The 22,823-nt window shown below is 38.6% G+C and overlaps 1 protein-coding gene across 3 annotated transcripts in view; it reads right to left on the minus strand.

Annotated features, from left to right (window-relative positions):
• Positions 1-4,768: 4,768 nt before the first annotated feature.
• Positions 4,769-22,823, minus strand: part of SPPL2B (signal peptide peptidase like 2B) — a 31,076-nt gene continuing 13,021 nt past the window's right edge. For 2 of the 3 annotated variants that reach the window (XM_083879729.1, XM_083879730.1), the window contains exons 6-15: positions 22,386-22,528; positions 21,457-21,553; positions 21,185-21,301; positions 19,626-19,707; positions 18,734-18,808; positions 18,538-18,600; positions 17,078-17,177; positions 16,053-16,130; positions 13,625-13,785; positions 4,769-12,642 (exon numbers count right to left, since the gene is read on the minus strand). In XM_083879729.1, coding sequence (XP_083735855.1) covers positions 12,355-12,642; positions 13,625-13,785; positions 16,053-16,130; positions 17,078-17,177; positions 18,538-18,600; positions 18,734-18,808; positions 19,626-19,707; positions 21,185-21,301; positions 21,457-21,553; positions 22,386-22,528 — 1,204 coding nt within the window. In that variant the 3' untranslated portion in view covers positions 4,769-12,354. Of the gene's footprint in view, positions 12,643-13,556; positions 13,786-16,052; positions 16,131-17,077; positions 17,178-18,537; positions 18,601-18,733; positions 18,809-19,625; positions 19,708-21,184; positions 21,302-21,456; positions 21,554-22,385; positions 22,529-22,823 lie in introns of all 3 variants that reach the window. The other variant, XM_083879731.1, reaches the window with a different exon arrangement.

Genomic DNA, 22,823 nt, shown 5'->3' on the forward strand with positions numbered 1-22,823 from the left:
AGCTTTTTATCATGAGAATCCCATCCTGACACATCAAGATATATGTCACATACTCTGCAGCACCATCCCCAAAAGACATTATAAATGCAGATTTCCTTGTTTAATTTTCTTTTTCTGCATTGGGAAGAGACATTTCTCATTCTTGAAGGGGAAAAAAAGTATTGGTTGATTTAATTAAATTTTAAATCTTGATTTCAGAGTGATAAACCAATCAAGATATAAGAGAACATAGGTATAGAAAAAAATACTTCTACATAACTTTATGAGAGGCATTTGAGAAGAAAATTATTTTTCAAAAAATTAAATTCTGCAGTATTCATTTTAATAACTATGCAAAACTGATGGTTATGTGGCTTTATTCTGCTAGTTTCCCTCTCTCTTTTTTTCCCCAATGGAAATATCACAGAAATATTGAGTGACTTACAAACTTCTTATTAATTAAAGTTGCTTGAACTTTGTTTTGAGAGTATGCAACCATTGAACAGCTCTGTAATGGCCACAGAGTTGTGCCCTTTCTCTATCCCCATTCAGGGGGTACAAAGACACAGAAAAAAGATACTCTTCATTTGGACTTCTGGAGGTTATTTGGAATGAATTTCTCACTTGAAATATCTCACTTGGAGCACTACATCTACTTTTGGGGTCCTCAGGACTAGGAAGGACATGGACCTCTTAGAGCATGTCCAGAGAAGATGCTCCAAGGGGTGGAGGCCCTCTGCTCTGGAGCCAGGCTGGGAGAGCTGGGGGTGTTCACCTGCACAAGAGAAGGCTCCAAGGAGAGCTCAGAGCCCCTTGCAGGGCCTAAAGGGGCTCCAGGAGAGCTGGAGAGGGACTTGGGACAAAGGATGGAGAGACAGGACAAGGGGAATGGCTTCCACTGCCAGAGCACAGGACTAGATGGGATATTGGGAAGAAATTCTTGTCTGTGAGGGTGTGAGGCCCTGACACAGAGAACCTGTGGCTGCCTCATCCCTGGAAGTGTTCAAGGCCAGGCTGGATGGTGCTTGGAGCACCCTGGTTTAATGGAAGGTGTCCCTGCCCATGGCAAGGGCTGGAGCAAGATTGGCTTTAAAGTCCCTCCCAACCGGAACAATTATGGGATCCTGTGAATAGGACTATTGCCTTAATCACTGTATAGTAGGTGTTGTGGATATTTTTGCCAGCTTTAAAGAGCTCCTGACTGTGGCTGACAAGACTAATAATGTAACAGAGTACAGCTGAGAGGGCAAAAGAAACCTCATCAAGTTCAACAAGACCGAAAAATTCTTCCCCTGGAATCCCCATGCCACAGAAGCTCCTTAATGTTCTCTGTCTGTATTAGCACAACCCCGTGTTGTGAAGCAGACTGACCTTGGAAGGGGCAGCAGGCCAACTCTTGCTGCTCAGGTAGCGTTTCATTGTAATCTTCCACATGAAAGGAATTTCCCTGCCCCACACAGAGAAAAACATTGAACATTTGAATGGCTGGGCTAGATAGCTGTGCATTGCAGAGGATGCAGACATACCTGACTAAAACATAACCTGCTCAGGAGCACCTGTTAGGAACAGGGTGATTCCTAGGAGCCACGGGAGACATATAGCACACTCTTCTGAAAGCTGCATCTCTTTCCAAGGAACTCTTCTAACTGGGAGCAGTATGCAGAGGTGATCTAGAAATTCAAATCTGTCTTGGAGGTGAGACTGAAAAACTGTGAATATGGGAGTTTTATTTAAATAGAAAAACCAGAGATCACAATACTGTATATGCCTCGTTAAAGTTCCCACAAGAAGAAAATTAGGAAAGATTTGCAGCGTAGCCAAGTCCTAGGGTCCCCAGGTGGTCCAAGAACTCCCCAGTTAATCTCCTGTACAAGTGAGGCAATGAGGTGATTTGGAAATTGACTGAACATATTCGCAAAAATGTATTTCAGTGGTTGGCACAGGTCTCCAGGTGGGAATTTCAGTGTGCCATGAAACTGACCTTCAGGCAGCACCTGTGCATAGAGCAATGCCTGTGCTTAACTGAGCCATCATCCTGGGTGGAGAATGTGGAGAATTCAGTCCCTCCTTCCAGAGTTGCCTGAGGGGGTTTGGCTGCAATATAAGCAAGGTGTGCAGAGATAAGATGCCTGTGAATCGTTCACACAAACTGTCCCTGCAGACGCAGAAACGGTCACGTAGGAGGTAGTCAAGAGGGGCTTGGAATGTCAAGACCTACACCTGTGGCACTGTAGGGAGGACTGTAAGCTGCACCTCAAGTGTTCAGCAGACCAGCAGTTCAGTCAACAGTTCTATTTGAATGGTGCCTATAATACGGGCTTTCTAAAAAAAAAAACCCAAACCAAACCTCCCGGCAAAAAACCCCATAAACAAACAAACAAACAAGCAAACAAACAACCCAAAACCAAAACAAAACCAAAACAAAAAAGCAAACAAACCCCGCCCCCACCCTCCCCCACAAAACTCCGAACAACATCTGTCCTTGTCTATTCTGCCTATTCTGTCTATAACAATCTGTCCTTGTCTATCTCTGTCTACTGTCTATTAGGAAAAACCAAGTACAAGAATATAAAGGCCACACAATTTCTTCATTAAGCTGATTCTGTTCCAGCATGCAGATGTATGTATCAATCTAGAATACCAGACACAGTTTTAAATAATATAGGCTGAGGTTTATCATACTTTTGGATGAGTTTTGTGGCCAGATTGTATCTTAATATTTACTACCCTCTATTTAAAATGAACCCAGTCTTTCTGGTTTCAAACACACCTTTTCTGAATGAAAGCAGCTGTCTCTTGGTTCCTCAGTGACAGCCCAGACAGAAAGGCTGTCTTGTTGCAGCTGGTTTTTTTAATGGGTTGGATTTTTTGTGTGTGTGTCTGGGGGTTTGTTTGGTTTGGTTGTATGTTTTTGTTGTTGTTTTTTAGAGTCAGATATCACAAGAAATTTCTCAATTTCCTTCTTCTCAGCTGTATTGTGTATTTAAAAGTGAAATGCAGGACATACTAAGCAGAAACACAGGGTGGAATTGTACCTGTTTGTACCCTTCCTGCATACACCTGTGACTTGCCTTGTAATTCACTAGATATTCAGCTTTTTTTTAGAAAAAGGGACTGTTAGTAAACACCTCCCTTTCCCAAGCAACAGCACTTCAACATGCAACAGAGTAGTCAAACCTAATTTATTGGTACAATTAATCACACAGCTTTAAATGGCTGGTGAAGCCCTGGCACAGAGTGCCCAGAGAAGCTGCAGCTGCCCCTGGATCCCTGAAGTGTCCAAGGCCAGGGCTTGGAACAACCTGGGATAGTGGAAGGTGTCCCTGCCCATGGCAGGGTGTGGGGTGGGATGGGCTTTAAGGTCCCTCCAACCCAAACTGTTCTGGGATTCTGTCAGGTTTACAAAAGCCAAGGAAAGAGATTACTTGTGTGGACCATGTAGGGATGTCAAACACCATTTCTGGTACTGAGCAAGTTTTAAGAATTTTGCATGGAATTCAGCTCATGGTAGGAGCTGTACACAGCAATTTTTAAATTCCAGAAGACATTTTACCCCAGAGCAAAAATTTTTAAAAAAGTATTTCAAACTTAAAGGTGATATAAAATAGCAAAACTCAGTTCAAAAATTAAGTATCTTTATTTGACAGTTTTAGAAAATTTTTACAGTTTTAAACTAAAACAGACGAAAGGAAATTCCAGTGTTTTTTAAAAGCAAAACAGAAGGAAAAACCCAACGACTGCAATTTGACTAGCTGATTAGTGATTTCAAGTTTGTTTTCTTTCACTGTATCTATATATGCCTGAAATAGGCTTCATTATTCCAAAACCCTTGGGAAATTTGTCATCTCTTTGTCTTAAGATTGTGCCATCCCTGTTAATTTTGAAATAGGGTTTTTTCCATGTTACATCACAGAAGGAAAGCTAATCTACATCTGGTCTCTGGAAATCCTATGTATTACAATGCATTTACATATATAAAATATATATATATTATGATATGCTGTGCAATTGGATACAAGGCTGTAATTCAGCCAGAGGGAGGGCTGGTATCAAAACCATAAAGATCCATACAGACTTAGGGTGGGAAAAGGCCACCCAGACTGAACTGAAAATCTGATGCACATACTATGGTAAGACCTACAGTTTTGGAAAACCATAAATGTTTGCCAAAAATATTTTTACTACTTGGAAACAAACTTGCTTTTTCCCTTGGTCTTTGCAATGGCTCTCTCCTAGTGTCAGCACAGGAAAGGATCAGTAAGGTGACACAGTCAGTTCTTTGTTATTACTTGCAAACAAGAACAGCAGAAAAAAGATCTTGTACCATAGATAGAAGATACTTGTATCATAGAAAAAAGTCACAAAATTTCTGATTTATCTACCCTTGCAGATAGCATGCAATATGCACAATTTTGCAAGTCATCAAATAGTAGCTTGTGTGAGGGGAGAGGGACCCTCTTCCCATGGGGAATCGACAATGCCACAAGCAGCTGCAACTTTGGAACTGATCAATGTGGTGTATGCCACTGACAGACTGACTGACAAGGTAAAGGAAATACAAAATAGGAGCCAGGGAATTGGGGAAGGACATTCATTTTATCAGCATCACTGACTACATCCTTACAGAGAACTAAATTCCTCATTCTTTATGGCCCATCTGCACTTCAATTCCATCGCTTGTTTGTTTGAGGTTTTTTTTTTTTTTTTTCAGGAAAAATACTCCAAGTAAGTTTTCATACCAGTCTCCTACACTGGCCAACTTTCTTAGCAGCTCTCTTTTTGGAAGGAGGTTTGTTGGTGTTTTTTTTTTGTTTGTTTGTTTGTTTTTTGTTTTTTTTTTTTTTTTTTTTTAGTGTGGGATTTTTTCTAATTTAAAAAAAATATTAAGGAGCCAAACTGCACAGAAGATCTTAAACTAGCAAAAACATACATGTTGGATCAAGAGAAAATCCTTCCTTCAGTACCTGAAATGAGCTTAAAGTTTATTTTTCACGCATACAATATGTAGAGGTAAACAGATGCATTTGCAAGTGCTAAAATGAACAATCTTTTAGTTTGCACTCTTCATAACACTATCCTACACACTACTATTTGAACACCATTACAAAGTCCTTCCACAAAGACACCTTAAGACAACATTTAAGACTGTTCTATAGATAGATATCTCCAAGAATCAACTTCCTCTCTAAAAGCAGTTACTGTCAAGAATCCAAGAAATGAGCATTAAGCAATGGGTCTTATCTTGTAAATCGTCTTTATACTGCTTGAAATGTTTGTTCCCAGCCTCCCACCAATCCACACCCAAAGCATTTCTGATTCAGTTCCAGTAAAGTAACACTAGCAGGGGTCACAGGGGGCTCGTGGGTTGCTGGTGGGTTATCAGACTCCAATTCCTCCAGCCTTGAAGGAACATGGTCAGCAATGAGCAGAGCATCCCTGGACAGGGCTGTTAATTCAGATTTTTCTTACGTTTTGCTTTCCTCTGTTGCTAGGGTGAAAGTACCAGAGTTCACAGTTCCTGTCAGTGGCTTTAGGATTGAGGTTTCATGTGTTCAGCCCCATGAGAAATGCAGCATCTAGCCCAGACCCCAGGCTGAGCACAGTGGTCAGTTCCATTTCATACATTTCATACAGCACCAGGAGTGCGCTGTGACAGAGATTCCTTCTTGCCCTCCCACAACCAGTGCTGGTTTTGGTACTCTCTATGAGAGTTTGAAAGTCAAAAGGTCACCAGAAGAGACAAGTGGAAAAGCTTGAGTTGAGGACAAACTGCACTAACTGGCCAACTCAGGGTTTGCTGTAACATCTCTGATATACATTTTTTGAAGTCTCCACTACTGTTTATGAAAAAAGTAGGTCATGACCCAAACCAAATTAAACTATACCACTGTGGGTTGTTTTTAACTTTGTCTAACTAAACCTAAACCACTGTTTTGAAGTTTTTGTTCTACATAAATCAGAACAACTTCAGTCAGAGCAGAACAATAAAATTCTGATTCCTTGCTGGGGAATGCATGTAGAAGAACTGTGCTCCTCTCCAAACATCACCAGCTCCCCACTATCCCATTGTTCATAGCTTGGATCCACAATGGAGAAGTGGCAGGTTTGTGGCAATTTCCTGACTACAGATACATGTTTCAGATGAGAAGAGCTATTTCTATCCATTCCAAACCTCTGCCTTAAGGAAGAAGTTATTATATTGGAAACATCAGATACAACTCTTGCGTGCAACCCTACCCCAAGGGTTGGGCTCTGGGAAACCTTGCTGGCTTCACTGCACTGACTGAACAAGGTGTTGCTGCTCATGCAAAGTGTCACATTCCCAGGGCTCAAGATCTTTCAGCAGAATTTGACTATGAGGTGTTGCCCGTCTGCTACTGCCGTCTGCAGGGCTCCTACCAGCCTAAACCACCAATTTTTTAGGAGTTATGACAGACTCTTAGAATCATAAAATTATTTAGGTTGGAAGGGACTTTTAAGTTCGTCTCATTCCAGCCTCTGCCATGGACAGGGATGCCATCCACTAGATTAAGGTTGTTCAGAGATACATCCAGCCTAGCCTTGAACTTTCAGAGATGGGGCATAAGCTGGTGATGAGTTGTTTCCTTTGAAACAATGTCTCCACATATTTTCAGTTACCAATATTTACATGAAACACTCAAAGTCAGTTCCCAACATACAATGCATATCTGTCAGCAGGGAGCACTTCTCAATCAAAAAAAAAAAAAAAAAAAAATCTAGCTTGCAGATCATCTCAGAATTTCTCAAACACCTGGATGAAGTTTGCCATCTGGAGCTAAACTTGCATGCTGACATGCAGAAAAATATTATGAGAAAACTGGATAAACGGTAACACCATCTTCATCTAAGGAGGTGGCTCCAAATAATCATAGGAGCATGTGTACCAGTAACCCCTGGCTGCTAGACTCACCAAGAGCTTCTGGGAAAAAGAACCATGACTGAGCCCCTGCATCACATGGAAGTTAAGTCCTCTGCTAGTTCCTGAAATTACAGATGATTGTGTACAGTACACTAGTTCCCAATTCAAGAAAATCCAATTTAAACACATTATTAATCACCTATCACTAATCTACAGATGGCAAAAATCAAAAATTCATCTTTACTCGACATAATTTGAATATTTAACTGCAAAACTGGAAAAGGTGGAACCCTCACAGAAGAGCACGTAATTGATAAATAGAGATGACAAAGAGGATCAGTGAAAAGAAAGTTCTTTTATGCCACTGCCTGAAGGAAGCTTCTGGTAGCACACAAAGCTGTCTTGTTCTGAAAATGTTCCAGAAGCAATTCAACAAATTAAACATAGACAAAAAAACCCTAAAATTGTGGTTTCTTTCCAGAGGATTTATCACTTTTAAGTAGCAGAAAACACAGTCTTTGTTTCACAAGAGCTGAACTGTCCATCACAGCAATCACAGCAGTTACAGAACACCCTGACAGCATTCATGATATATAAATTGATTATTCTGGGATATAGTTCATGCTATTACATCATTAAACCCAGGAATCCTGACCCTCAGACTATCTGGACAGGTAGGCCAGAGCTTGTTGGCTGCCCCCAGATGCCAGTGGCATGAAATTACTCTGTTTGTTGTAGTTCATTTCTCTCCTTGCAGAACCATAGGAGCTCATTCACTGGGTACTGCTCTGTCCTGCTGAACCCTTCAAGTGTCAGCCACTCCTAGATTTTTCTACCACCAGTGCCAAAATTTCCGTATTGTAATTAAAGTCTATTAATTCTAATGTCATCCCTACTTGAAAATTACAAGTTGTTTTCCCAATTTGTAGCAGCATTTCAGATTTCTGGATATTTATCATGCTCCTAGGTCTTGTCTTTGGAGTATTCTTCCACTGCATTTCTTGTTCAGTGTCTCCTCACACTATCTGAGGCATTTCAGTTTTTTCTTATCCTCCCTCTCTCCACCCTACCCAGCACCACTGGCAAAAACCTAAACTGAAAAGCTGCTAGTGCAGCTCTGTTCTTCATATTCTGCCCCAACTGGGAAACCACATGCGAGATTAAAATACCTACAGATTCATTTTTCCTTGTTAATGATGCTTTCTGGACCTCTGACCATAGTTCCTGTTGTCACTTGCCTGAAGACACAGCCCTGCATTCCTTTTAAAACATCAGATATTGTACTTGTCATGGGAAAAAGCACCATCTCTGCAGGCTTTAGATGAGTATTTGGATCTACTGATATGTCTGTATTTCACAATTGTGTTAATGTGCTATGTGCCAAGCATTGATAATCAGCAGTTGTATACACTGCTGCTTGGCCAGCGTATTCAGCTCTCAGTGTACTATAAGCAACACACCGAATTAATAAAGCAGGTACAAAATATTCTGGTTTGTTCATAGACAGTCAAGCGGCTGTTAAAAAGAAATGTCATGGGCTTTACATCCCATACAGCCTGTGTAGTGCAACGAACCAGAACCAACATATGCAGCCATTGAGCTAAAGACAAGAACAAATGTACTGCATCTTGCACTAAAACAGCACACATGAGCTTTAACTTCAAGGCAGCACTGTTCTCAAACATCCAATACTGACTTTTCTAAAAAGCTGCAGGTAAATTCACAGCATCTCCCCAAGGCAGATTAATTCATTCACGACTGCAGCCACAGTCTGCAAGCTCATAACACTGTTATTTCAGCAGAGGCTACTGGCTGGCTTCCCTCTGGCTCCACAGTCAGCACCAGTTTCCAGCATACTCAGAAGTCAACAGGCACTACCACGGTACTCATGATCTGTTCACAGCTGGAACAATGCATCAGGAATGCAAAAACCAAAGCTGAAACACAGATATGTGCATAGCTGAAAAATACTGTCAAGACATTCTTAACAGCCATACTGAGGGATACTGTAAGGAAAAAGCATCTTCTGAAGGAAAAGCTTGACCAATTATCCAAGAACATGGAAAATGTTCAAGAAATTTGGAAACTAAGTTTTCTAAACAAAGTTCTCTAAGAAACACGTTAATAAACCTTTTGAAAATAGGCTGTACTGTAGATTTTCTGCTGTGACATCTGTCCAAGTTTAGAGAAAACATTTAATATTTTCACAAGTGTAATTCTTATGTATGTAGATGTGCTTTTATTAGCGCCACAGGTAAAAACAGAATATATTTTCAAATCTATTATTTTGTGTTTCTTTTTTATATATATTACTTAAAATGCTCTTTATTTGTGACAAGAAAAATAAAATCCACAATTTAAAGAGGGTTTGGGATACTTTTCTCTTGTCAACCTCAGTAAAGTCTTCCATATTCCATTCTACCTTCAGCTGCATTTGGGCAATCATTCAGGAGGGAACAGACCAAAATAAACACGTGAGGAAGGAATCTGATCCTCATTATTGTGATCCAAAGAGTCAGGTTTTCTCAAATGGATTTTTGTTTTACTGGTGTTAGTTGTTGTTGGGGTTTTTGTGGCTTTTTGGGGTTTTTTTTGACTAAAAGAAATGCTTCCCCTGAACACATACAAGTTCTCAGGAACAGAACCCTTACTGATTTTCTAGGCAGGTAAGTCTTAGTATGTGAAAGATATAAACAAGAAGCCTATCAATATTATTTTTAACATTAATATTACTTTCATTACTTTAAATATTAAAACTTAAGTTTAGTGTGAAATGTGTATCTGAAATCACAAAAAAACCCCCCAGAGACAGTCACATTGAACTGATATGCATTATTTTTTCTATACAACATTAAGTTTTAAATTAAGCTGATCAGGGAGGTTTTTTAAACATAATAACATACAGCCTTGTTTTTTGATGGAAGTGATTAAACTGCCTAGGATCAGGGTCTGAACAGTCACAGCCAAACTGGAGCACCAGGGTCACCTGATTTGTACAGTACTGAGATAGTCAAAGTCTGTAAACTGTTGCCACTTCACATGCTTTAACTGGAGGTACTGCGCTGAGAAGCTATTGTGGGTTTTTTTCCCCTGCATTCTTTGTTCTTTGGGGGAGAAAAAAGTTAAAAATAGATGGAAATTCTCCAAAATCTGAGGTGAAGCAGACTTGTCCAGAATGCAACTGTGAAATGCCTAGTTCAGTGTGACCAGTTCTGTTTTAATTGAACTATGAACAATCTGAGAAATAAACTGTTTCCTAACCACACAAGAGAACAAATGTGAAAGTACACTTTTCAAGCAGATAATACCTAATGCTTAATCATCAGAAAGTTAACGGCTTTTAAATATGTAGAAAGCTACTCCAGACAACATCCTGACTAAGAGATGATCAAAGCAAAAACCAACAGAACTTTGAGTCAGTCTCCAACTTACCTTGCTATTTGTCAAGTACATTATTTAAACACAAGATTGCTTTCTTAATTTAATAACCATACGTACACAATGACTTAAGGCATAATCCAGCTGACTGAAGTTTTCCGTAAAATGTTTAGGTAGCTTTTTATTAGTAATAACTGGTTTCAGGTTACTGCTGGCCAAAGTAACAGTCCATTAAAAAGGAGACTGAAAACCAGATTGCTTTAGTACTATCTTCCATCAGGGCAATCTGTAAATTAAATGTAGTGTTAGTCATTGGACTCAGGAAGCCTTCCAAAAAATACATATCCTATCACACAAGGTTCAAGGCTTTAAAAGCAGGAGCTGGTAAAATTGAAGCCAGAGTGTGGTTTTAGAGAAAGCTGCTCACATTCTAGAGAAAGAATGCTATCACTGCCCACAGAAACTTTCATCCAAAAAGCACAGGGTAAACTTTTGGAAGACCTAGCCAAAAAGACAATGGCTGGTATTTAACAGATAGATTTGAAAAGAGAACCCTTCAACATTCCAACTGGAGATTCCCAATGTAACAGCAATGCCCCTGATTGCATCACTGCAACAATACTTTTCTAGATGACATTTTGAGTTCTCAAATACTCAAGAGTATTTCTTCCATGCAATCTGGAGTCATATCTAAGGATCCTATAATACTTCAATTTTCTATTTCAGTTTTCATGTGAAGTGTTTGAGGCTTTCTGGAATTGCAACTTAAGTGCAGAGCAGACTCCTTTGATAAAGGCAAATATACTTAGATGGAACAATACACAAATCCCATCGTCTTTCTGTGTACAAAAGTTGATGCATGAAAGACTCAATCATGTTATACAGGAAAACACACAATTTCAGGAATATGAAGTAAGACCAGCTGCACCCCAAACTTTTAAATTCACAAATTCCTTCACATTGTAGCAAGAAATGCAAAATAACAGGTGAGCTTCCAGGCTCATTCCAGAACTTGACAGACTATGTTTTGGCTACTCTTGGGACAAAGACAAAACATGACTTAGGCAGTTGGTAAGTTACTGAGCAGCAAGTAGCTTTTAAATCACAACTGTCTCTAGCACCATATGTGCTCTGCTGGGAATGAAAAAACAGACTATTTTCTTCAGAATTAGAAATCACAATTATATTCCTTGAATGAACAACAAATAGAAGCTCAAAGCCCCAAACATAAGAACATTTGCACTTTAACATTTACCCAATGAAAATACTGCCTGTTAAGCTTAGTATAATGCTACTACCTAGATTTTTTTTTACCTATTTGGCCTATATTTTATTTCTAAACATTCCTAATATGCTTTTGCTTCCAGGCAGCATTCTGTGACCAACCCTATTTATTTTCAGAGCCCTTAGATTTCACATGAATGCCTAGAAAGTTTTCTAGAGCTCTATGCACCCTGCCTTTTAAACTAAACTAGTAGTCCAGGTACCTAGAAGTAAAAACAAAGACAAAAAATTAAGAGATGCATTTAATGCACCATGGTAGCATAAAGCCTTTTGGAGTAATGGTAATTTAACCATTCTCTGCATTTCCTGAATGTCAGTTTATAATAATGTGTTTTCTTATATCACTGGCTTTGACAAGTCAGGAGAAGTAAAGTAAATGGTGACAACAGAGAAAGTGCCAAAAAAAAAAAAAGTGACCATGTTTCTCTCAAGTAAGCATTGTAGCAGAGTTGTTCAATGCTTTTCCTCCATGTAAACCTACACCATGGTAAAGCAGCGAAACAGCCACACAAGCTCAAAGTACTGAGTAAATAAAGACTCTTGATGCTACCCTGTTATAATGCAAATGGAAAAAAATGGTCAAAGGCATTCACTAACAGTGATCATTGAAACCCACACATCAGAACTCCTGGAGAGCACCATATTTCAGAGAGATGTTTTAAGTACATAGCTGTACCAAAGCTGGAGACAGAACATTCCTTGTTGGATTTGATGATCAGACTCCTAGTGAGGTTCCTCAACGAAAACAAACCCTTACTAAACCAGTTCTAAATACATACTGGTTTTATACAGATATGTTTGTGAGGGAATGTACGGAGTTCTTATCACATTACTTATTCCAACTGTTTTTGTTCTGCATTTAGGCATTTGCTTTCAAGGTCATCCTTTATCTGAGCAGTTGGTTCCTCACTGTGGGCAATGGAGATTTCTGACTGGTCTGTCTTTGCACTGGTATCAGCCAACTCCTCTTCAGTCGACCCAGAGCTGTGCAGTTCCTTCATGTGGAGGGTGGGGTTAGTCATTTGCTCTGCGTCTTGTTGAGAGGCTGGTACACTGCTGTCTTTGGGAAGTGGAGGGCAGTTGATAGGAGCTATCACCACGGGAGGCTGAGGTAGGTCTTTCTGTAAATGGAATATCACAGTCAGAATTATGGAAAGCAAGAACTATTGTGTCCAGTTATCTGACGTAATGGTTATACGGGATGAAGATTAAAAGTCCATCAACTCTGTTATCATTTGCCAGCAGTGGACAGAGGCATACAGTTATCTTCTCTTTGTGTTTTGTAGGACACCAGGAGAATTTTTCCTTCCAGAAAAGAGTTTGCTTCCCGAGTGATTGTTCCTCACCAGTTTCAAATGTGCTCTGCTGATAAGGCAGCAACAGGCACTTGGTCCTTGGCCACTGTCCAGTTCTGCCCACCTTTACTATCAGTGTACAAAAACGTGCAACTTTTACATAACATTTTAGATGATCTCAAGTATTTCTCTAACAAATTCATTTCTCTAGTGGAAGCCTGAAGGTTATCACAAATAGATGAATAATAAAATAAAACTCACTGGGGAAACCTCTAGCTTGATAGACTTGGCCTTCTAGTAAGGCCAAAAACTAAAATCATGCATCATGATAGAAATTATTCCTTTTTGAATCAAATTAATCACACTTGCAGCATGGTCAAACAAAGTGATAATTTACTATACTGGACTATATTTCCCCCTTCATACACAGTAAGTTTGAAAAAATATGAAGAAAATATTTTAAGGGTATATTTTATATAGTACTAAACCCCACATTTTATATAATATTGTAAACTTTCACTACTACTGATACTTCCAAGAGAGATCAAGCAAGTAACATTTTGGCTGAATCAAGGATAGACAAGGTTTACTTTACTTTTCACTACTCCGATTTAAGTGGCCATAAACATTATAAAAACCAGAAAACCTTACTGAGGCAAAAAAGTATGTAAAAAAGCAAACAATCAAGGGAAACAAAAATCTTTGTGTTTGTGTGATAATACTGCAATATTTTACTCAACTTTAATTCTAGTTAGGTTTTTATAATATTAGTATTTCCTGAAGACACTCATATCAAACTGGTATTCACCGCAAAGCCGCTGCCCGTCCAGAACATGGCAAGCTCCCTTCTCCAAAGGGCCACCACGAAGCTGGTGAGGAGAGTGCAGGGCACCAGGTAGAGGAGGGCAGGCTGGCCCATCTGCATCAGTGCCAAGGCAACAAAGGTCACAAGAAGGCCTATGCCATATGCTGGAAGAAAAAAAAAAAACAGCAAAAACCAGTTATTCTGATATAGCTTTGCTCAAGCACAACTAAATAATTGGCTAAAGAGAAGTTTTTCAGGCCTCTTTAGAGAGAAGCATTATTTATACCATATAAATCTGGAATACTACAGCTTTTCTATTGATAATAGTATGTGAAAGTAATGTGACTGGCCTAGTCTATATTGTGCAATTAAATAATTACCTTAAGCAAAATAAATATATGAAATATTGCGTCTCATATTATATTTATAAATTCAGCAAATACAGACAAATATTTTGACCATTATAATGTGCTTCTTGTTTGGGTTGGCTTCAGCTGTTTCTTACTATCCTGCCACACAGCTAAAAAAAAGCCAGCCTGCTCTAGGTTATATGTTTTTATTACTTTTTATTCAATTTCTGCATAAATGTGGCAAAATTTATTTAGTAGAAGAGAAGCAGCTTGGATCTCACAATGTAATTATTTTCAATTACATTTTCAAGACAATGAAGTTAATCCAACTTTTTTTTCAGATCCAGATTGCAGATTTTTCTTCAGAAGGTCAAGAAAGACATTGAGGGGCTGTCCAGAGAAGGGAACAGAGCTGGGGAAGGGTCTGAAAGAAGCAGCTGAGGGAGCTGGGGGGCTCAGCCTGGAGAAAAGGAGACTCAGGGGGGACCTTCCCACTCTCTACAACTCCCTAATAGGAGGGTACAGCCAGGTGGGCTACCAGGGAACAAGGGATAGGATGAGATGAAATGGACAGGATGAGATGAAAACCTCTCTGCCAGGGGAGGTTTAGATTGGATATTAGGCAGAGCTTCCTCGCCAAAAGGGTTTTCCGGTCCTGGCACAGCTGCCCAGAGCAGTGGTGGAGTACCTATCCCTGCAGGTATTTAAAAGATGCATGGATGAGGACATGGTTAGAGGTGGGCTTGGCAGTGCTGGAGGACTGGCTGGACTTGATGATCTCAGAGGGCTGTGATTAGAATAATCAGTAACTCTCTTAAGTTCTTGAAAAGGCCTTTTTTTTTTAGGGGGGGGGGTTGTAGGACATATTCTGTTATTACTGAGAGTTCCTTATATCTTATTAAATTATTTCTTATTGCTTCTTATTGTGATTTAGGTCCATTGCCTCACATCTAATGTGCACACCTGTAAGAAAAGTCTCTCCGTCCTCTCTGCAGCCTCCCATTAGGTAGCTGTGGGCAGCAACAGAATCTCCTCTTTGCCTTCTCTTCTTTTTACAACCCTGTGCTCCAGTCTTCTGCCATTCTGACAGTCTCCACTGGATTTACTCCAGTATGTCAATGTCTATCTGGCACCAGGGATCCTGATTAACTCAGTATTAAGTGACAAATTGAGAGGAATAAGAACTCCTAACTGCTGACTCCATCTTGCTAACTCAGCCCTGTACGTGGCTCATTTTCAGTGCTGAAATAGCACACTGTTGACTCTTTATCAACAGAACATTTCCCTATTTCTGCAAACACATTTTTAAAGTACCAGATAAGACAAAAATTTTGTTTTACTATATATGAGAGACAATGTTTTGGAACATCAATAAAAACATTTCTTTACCCCTGCTAGAAATGTCCATGAACCTACATATTTTTTTCAAAAGAATTTCTAAAGAAATTATTCATGACAACTTCTCATGAAATTTACTGCAAGCATTAGAAGGCTTTGCTAGCAGAAGTACATTAAAAGAAAGACAACAGGCATCTTTCAGATCCTATCCATCAGTAGAATTTAAGTTCATGGCACTCTATGGATTTTACAAACTAAAGAAGAAAACTTATCTAGAGGTGCTATAGTCATCATAATAAAATTCCCTGCATCATAGGTTAGGGATTTTTAGAATACACATTTAGAAGAAATTAAGAAATTAAGAACAAAGTCAAAGGATGATATCCCTGAACCTGAATTCTCATGCACAATCAACTCAAAGTTTGATGAATCAAGAAACCACAATGAGTAGCTGAGCACACGTAAAGATAGTTTAACTACAATGGGTAGAATGAGACCCTTGGTAGCCATGGTAACAAGAAGCTCCCCGTATGTAAGGCAGACAAAACAGCTCAGAAAAGCAACATCAGCTAGTTTGGTGATAGAAGATCTAGCCTCGAAAGCACCTTGCTAAATAATTCTGTTTAATTTTAAAAGGAAGAACAAGACAGAACCCCCAAATTATGCCATGCAAGACTGATGACATGCTTTTAGAGGGAGCCACTCCTGTAGGTCTTGTCTTCAGGTGGCACTGTGGTACATACCTATTGTGCAGGCTACAAAATAGACTCTGGATGACTGCACCTGAATATCAAATCTATGGCAATAGGCTACCAGTAAGCCTAAGAAAAGAAAGAATAGTTACTACATGCTTTAGACTTAGTCACGCACTTCATAAAAACAAAACCATCAAACCAGCTAGGAATGTTAAAGAATTTTTTGTCCCCCAAAAAACTTCCTTGGCATCCTGTGTTTAAGCACTATGACAACATATCCAGGAGGCCGCACAATTTACAAAGCAGTTATCTGATGGTACAAGCCCATGTGTTGAAAGCACTTCAAAGGTAAAATAAACAGCTACAAATGTGCAGATCATAGATAAAAATGTCATCCCATCCCTACTAAACATTTTTAAAAATACAGTGTTCACAACAAGAGCAAGTTCAGCCCGTCAAGCTGGTATTGAAGACAGTAGAATTTTATGTTTAATGACTATGCCTGCTGCAGGTTTTGGGAAGAAGAGAAGACCAATGGGAATAACAGAGCTCATATTTCTCAAAATACAAGAAAGTAAACAAATTATTTCTCAGAAGAAATCTGAAAGCCAGAAGGTGTATAATTTTATCACCTGCAGTGATGCCAGGTATAGTCCTATATACTATCTAAAATCAAATTTGAGAGAAGGTATGGTAGAAATCCTGGACATAGTGTGACTAACAGTTAGGAAGCTTTGAGTGGTCAGGCATCTGTACTTAAACCATGTGCAAATGGACAAATAATTTCCTCTACCACCATACTATTAAAGATGCTTTATAGTATAGAATCAGTTGCTAAATCAACTCTTGTGATTTCTCTACATTTCTTGACATCACTGCATGTGAAACTGAAGCATAAGGTTAATGTGCATTTTTCTTGTTGAAAAGGCTAACAGCGCACAAAAAAACCTATACTTGAAAATTTATCAGATTTATAGTAATCAAATCAAACCTACCACTTGAAGAAGAAGTACAAGAGGAATAAACTAGTATGACAATGCAACACGTAAAATTCTTAACATGCTGAACAGTACCTGGAACTAAAATGTCTCCAAATCCTAGGAGAGAAAAAGGCCGGTCACATAGAGCCAATGGTGAGGAATTCAGTCGTGGAACCTTCAGCACCATTGGGAGCTTGGAATGAGAGAGGCAGATGTCTGATGAAAAACATAGTGACACTACCTACCAGAATGTGCTCCTGTTGTACGCAAACTGCAGGCTTCAAATAAGCAAATGTAACTTTTTATACATTCATTACATAAAATATTACTGAAAACTAACAAAATACATTTAACACAGGAACAATGAAATACTTTCTAAATACTATGTTAATTTCAAACTCCTCACATACAATTGAGTATCGACTCTGCTTTAGCTACAGGGATGTACAAACTTTAGGTAAGCTGCTACATGCATAAGAAATAGTAATTTATACAGTTCATTTATCTCGGTGCAATAAAAGTCTCAAAAGACCAAGAACAACGTCTCAAAAGACATAAATAATTTTAAAAAGTCATTTTTCAAATCACTTTAAAGACACTTTCCTGCCCCCAGTGTTCCTATTTATTACATAATTTGCAATGTGAGGCACAATATGCCATGGTCCATTGCAAACCTATATTCTCTTTATTATAGTTTACTTTCTTTTCTTATATTAGTGCCAAAGTAATTTTATATACTTAGATGTTCACTACTGTTTTATACAACAGTTTTATTCATTCTGTGCATAAAGTTGAATCCAAAGGGATACTAAAGGAGTACAGGAGAGAAGAACAAAAGAAGTCAAAGAAATTAGTATAGACTCTATGGATTGATGCTGCAAACAACTATTTTCTTTGCTATTTTCACACGTGACACTACTACATTCATTGCTATAATAGACCAAATTAATCCTTAAATTAACAAAAGCAGTTTTTCTTACAGATTAATTTTTTTGTTTTGCTCACTATATGTCACTGCCTCCTACATCTCACATACTTTCCTCCCTGAGTCAGCCACATCTTGTAAGGTGTTCATGCAATTGGCTGCTGTCCAACGGTGCAAACCCACTGAACACTGACTTGCTTTCTTCTATCTCCAATTTGTGTTTCTCTCCTTTACCTATAGCCTCAGCTTTTCATAAAGCAAATGTCAGAAAAGGGAAGGAGGGGGAAGAGACAGACTGATTACATGTTTTATCTCTTTAGGAAAAGATGCTTATGCCTAATTAGCAGCAAGTTAATACTTACAGATGTGGTCATTTTTTGTGAAGCTGAGCTAACCAGCTTTCTTATATTGAAACCATGTCAAAAAAAGATAAAGGAAAACCAAAGCTGGTGTGATGAACCACAAGTCTGCTTTGCCCCTCCAGAATAAACATTCAGGAGCACTTATTCCCACATTAAGTTCTTTGATGACTAGCATCTTCATTTCAGCTTTGTGGTGTTGAATTTGAGAGAAGTTAAAAGTGCAATAGTTGAAAGTTAGTGCCAGATTTTCAGACAACATGGAATACCTTTTCATGAGTGGCAGAATCAGACGGGCCCGCAGCCACCTCCACCATTATACTCTCCCCAGTCTAAAGAAAAAAATGGGAAAATTGTAAATCAGCACTTCACTCAGCAGCTCTGGGATCATTTAGAAACACACAGAAAACAAGTCATTACCCTTTGCTCAATGAGCAACAGGCAATAGAGAAGCACGTTACTTACCTTTGTTAGAAAAGGTGTGATAAATACAAAGAATACATCATACACAAAAAGAACCAGGAGGAGTAAGGTACAACCCTGAAGGAAGAGACGAGATATTTGGTATTTACACACTATGCATTACCAAACAGCAAAGAATTAATAATTAGAAGGCTATTCAAAGAAAAAGCAAACAAAGACTAAAACAAGTCATTAATGTAATTTTTCTTAATTCCTAAATATTTTAGATGGAGGAATAGGGTCTTGCATGCACCATATAAAAGAAAGTAATTCTTAAACACAAAATTACATGTTAGTGCCCAAAATTCTTTATTGTGTAAAATCTGGAAATGATGCCACTTCAATTTGCTGGGAAATATGAAGAAGCTCTGCACTGGAGGATGCCAGGCATAGCTTGAAACACTATGCATGAATTTACTGTCAGTCCATACAAACTTATACGTGAAGATAATTTGAAACAACAGTTTGAAGAGCTGCTTAAGGGGCAACTAAATGACTAACACTGATTTTTGTCTTAGGATACTGACTAAGCTCAGACAGATTTGAAAAAACCCACTAGACCAATGCATTAGCTGTATATCAATTTGAAAACCAAATCAAACCAACCAAAACAAAACAAACAAACCCCCCCCCACACAAAATAACCAAATACCAAATTCATAAATAAATGGGTGGTGTGTGATTTACTAGTCAACACTCTACAAAATCTACAGAACAATCACATGCCACTTATTAGTTTTCATTATACTTGTTGCATCCCTTTTTTCCATGCTACATATGAATGGAAGCGCATTTCCAAGGCAATATAAGTGACTCTCTGTTCAAACATATACATGCAAACTTCTTTTCTCTAATTTTCTTCTTGAAGTCTTTAACTTCTGCTAAACTTCCATACCTTAAATGTAGGCAGGCGAATTGTTTTCAACATGTAAAGACAGAAAGCAATTCCTAAAGCATCTTGCAGAACCCAGGCCCACCTTAAAAGAAGAGAGTAACATTTTTGCAGGAAACAGCAAGAAAGGCAGACCAAACCTTGTCCTCACTAAGGACCTGCTTGCGACAAACCACCCCCCCAGCCTTTATTCAAAGTACATGCTTGAAACTGACACTGTTGTCAGCATGAATTTGCAAATAGGAAGTTGTTCTTCATCAACCTGATAACCTTCCACAAAGAAGTGCCTGGGAGATGAGGGAAGAACTGTGCCACAGTGTCTATCTAGACTTCAGTAAGGCTTTCCACTGACAATCTTACATAAAATCCTCATGGAGAAACTGTACAAGCTGAATGAACGGTGAGGCAGACTTAAAATTGGCTGAATAAGGTCAGTGGATACCAAAATGGGAAGTGCTGGGGTCCTTTGTCCTATGTATAGGTGTGCACCCTTGTGTGCTGAGACAAATTTACATCTGGGCCTGGTTTTCAATTGTGTTTTGCAAGATGAGTAAAGAAGTGCCCTTTGCTTTACTCTCAATTGCTAGGGCCAAAGAGAAGTAGGATCTGAGACAAACAACACTAAGGTTTTCCAAAAATTGCTATGGTCTAGGTACGATGAGAGATGATGCTGTTGCACCAATACCTGTGTACTTGCTGATGGAGCTTTGTGCAGAAGACACTCAGGCCCACTTCAATTCTAAGGCAGAAAACAGATCCTAGTCCTAAATATTGCAGGTTGGAACACCTCTATAGTACTATTGTAAACCTCAGTCTGACACTTTTCTCTCTTAAAGGTCTTTCAGAGTTGATTCCTGGATTTGAGTTCCGTCATTGGATCAACCACACAGAACACAGATCTCAGAAAAGCAGTAGCATGCATTCGAAGCCCAAGTCAGATACCTTAGATATCATCATCAGAAACATAAGCCAACATTTCAGTTCCAATACTGAACCCCCAATAGAGGAAACAAGATGATGAACACAACTTGTATACATGAGGAAACTGGAATATCTGGGAGTGAGGTAAGAGGTAAAAAAGCCCAAACAAAAACAAAACCACAATACTCCATAACAAGATCCACCTCTAACAAAAGTAGTAAGAACATGCTACAGTTAAGTACTACAGCAACACTAGGTGTACAGAATTACTAACTCATACCAGAAAGTTGAGAGAAACTAAAGATCTGACAATCTTACCAGTTCTTATTCTCATGAAGAAATAAGTTAGACAAGTTATGTGCAACTTCCCATATCACTTCTGAAAAGCTGTCTTAAGTCAAAGAGATGAGAATACTGACTGGGACTCAGAGAAATTCAACCTTAACAAGAGACAGTCTGTAATTTAAATGAACAAGAAAATGATGAAGTATATAAGGAACAACTAAGAATTTCTGCCTCTCTCTACTTTTTTTCTTGTGATTCTTAATTTCTGGATACACATAAGACTTCTGTGGATGTCAGTTACTTATACTATAAAGCATATTACAATTTTCAGCACAGAAACTAAAATGTACACTTACTGATCTTCATTTCTGAAGATTCCCCAGACTACACTGACAGAGATACAAAATACTGCCAAGAGCAACATCCGGACCTGGGGACGCTTGTGAAAATAAGGCAAGTTGTTGTCTGGGATTCTGAAAAAGAAACACACCAAAGCTACAGTTGTCTATGTATATAGCCTCTTTCTGATGAACATTTTGAAACATGAAGCCACCTTTTAAACCCCACACCTACCCAACAGTATAAAAACCTAATTTCCCCTATCAAAATTTTGAAAGTTGCCACATACCTACACTTTCCCAAGGGGAATCTTCTTACAAAAGGAGACAGACAACTGTAAAGACCAATCGAGGCAGCCAGGCAGAATATTCCTATTATAACATAGACTGAAGGGAAAAAAGTTTTAAGTCCAAGGAGGATAAGGCAAGAGATGCTTTTTCCGCATCTTGGCTGAATAAAGAACAAACAGTCAATAAGACTTACTGAGAAATAAGGTTTACATTTCAACAGTGAATGGTAAATTCAGAGACTTCAAATGATTGATTAAATTTGTGCTCTTTAAGTATCTAATTCTAGCTCCTTTTTCCCAGACGTACTTTATGCAATACCTACTTAAATCAAAATCTCTATCCTAATCTTCTTAAAGTAAGTCAAAAGCCTCAAAAGCAACCTATGGTGAAGCTTTCATCTTCTCTTTATGAGTATACGGGAGCATTATAAGGGCATATTAAAATCACTCAGTAGCAACATGAATCAATACAGATGGGATATACATATTTCACTAGTTCCTCAGAAACACGAAGAAGCATTAGGTTGTCATGTTTTTTTTTGTCAATCTGACGAGTGATCAACAGAAAATTATATTCTTTATAAAGATAAAAAAAAAAAAGATCCTTGATCTTGACTTCAAACTGAACAATAATAGAGAGAAAAGAATAGGTCTGAGAACACCTTTAACAAATATAAAAGGTGGAAAATACTAAGTCTGTATCTACTTAATAGGCTTTAATATTTGAAAGAAGCTTTATGACCAACCTCACAAAAAGGATTAGAAATCTACTCAGTGAGTTTTCTTACAGTACTTTAAAAGAATATTGGGATGAAGACACATGACAAAAGAGAGATGTTTCCTTATTTTTTTCACAATAAAATGTTCTTTAACGATGTCAACCTTGTGATAATGAAGATGTATCAATACAAATACAACCTTAAAAGTACCTAAGTGGTCATAGAAGAAATAAAGGAGGACGAGCATTGAGCAGCACATCACTACAAACACACAGATCATTATGGGAGTCACATCCACTGTTTCATCATCATGTTTCTCCGCCCCATCATCACGCTTGTGCTTCATATACCGCCTGAAAGAGTAACATGGCTACCATCAGTTCATTCCTTCTGCAACAAAATACACAGAGGACACAAGGGGGTGAAAACATGTCACAACACCAATGCTTGCTCTGATTCCCACTCAAGTCAGTGGAACACCACATTTTCCATGGATGCATGAACATCAGCTGTAATGCAATGCAAAACCAGTAACTGCTGTGTTAACTTATCTAGAGTATGATTTCATTTCATAAAAATGCAACTGAATCCTGAAAACTACCACAGAATAATTTGCTAACTTCAGAGAAATCTTTAAATCAGGTTATG

Source organism: Zosterops lateralis (genome assembly GCF_965231275.1).
Source record: "Zosterops lateralis genome assembly, chromosome: 29".
Lineage (NCBI taxonomy): Eukaryota > Metazoa > Chordata > Aves > Passeriformes > Zosteropidae > Zosterops > Zosterops lateralis.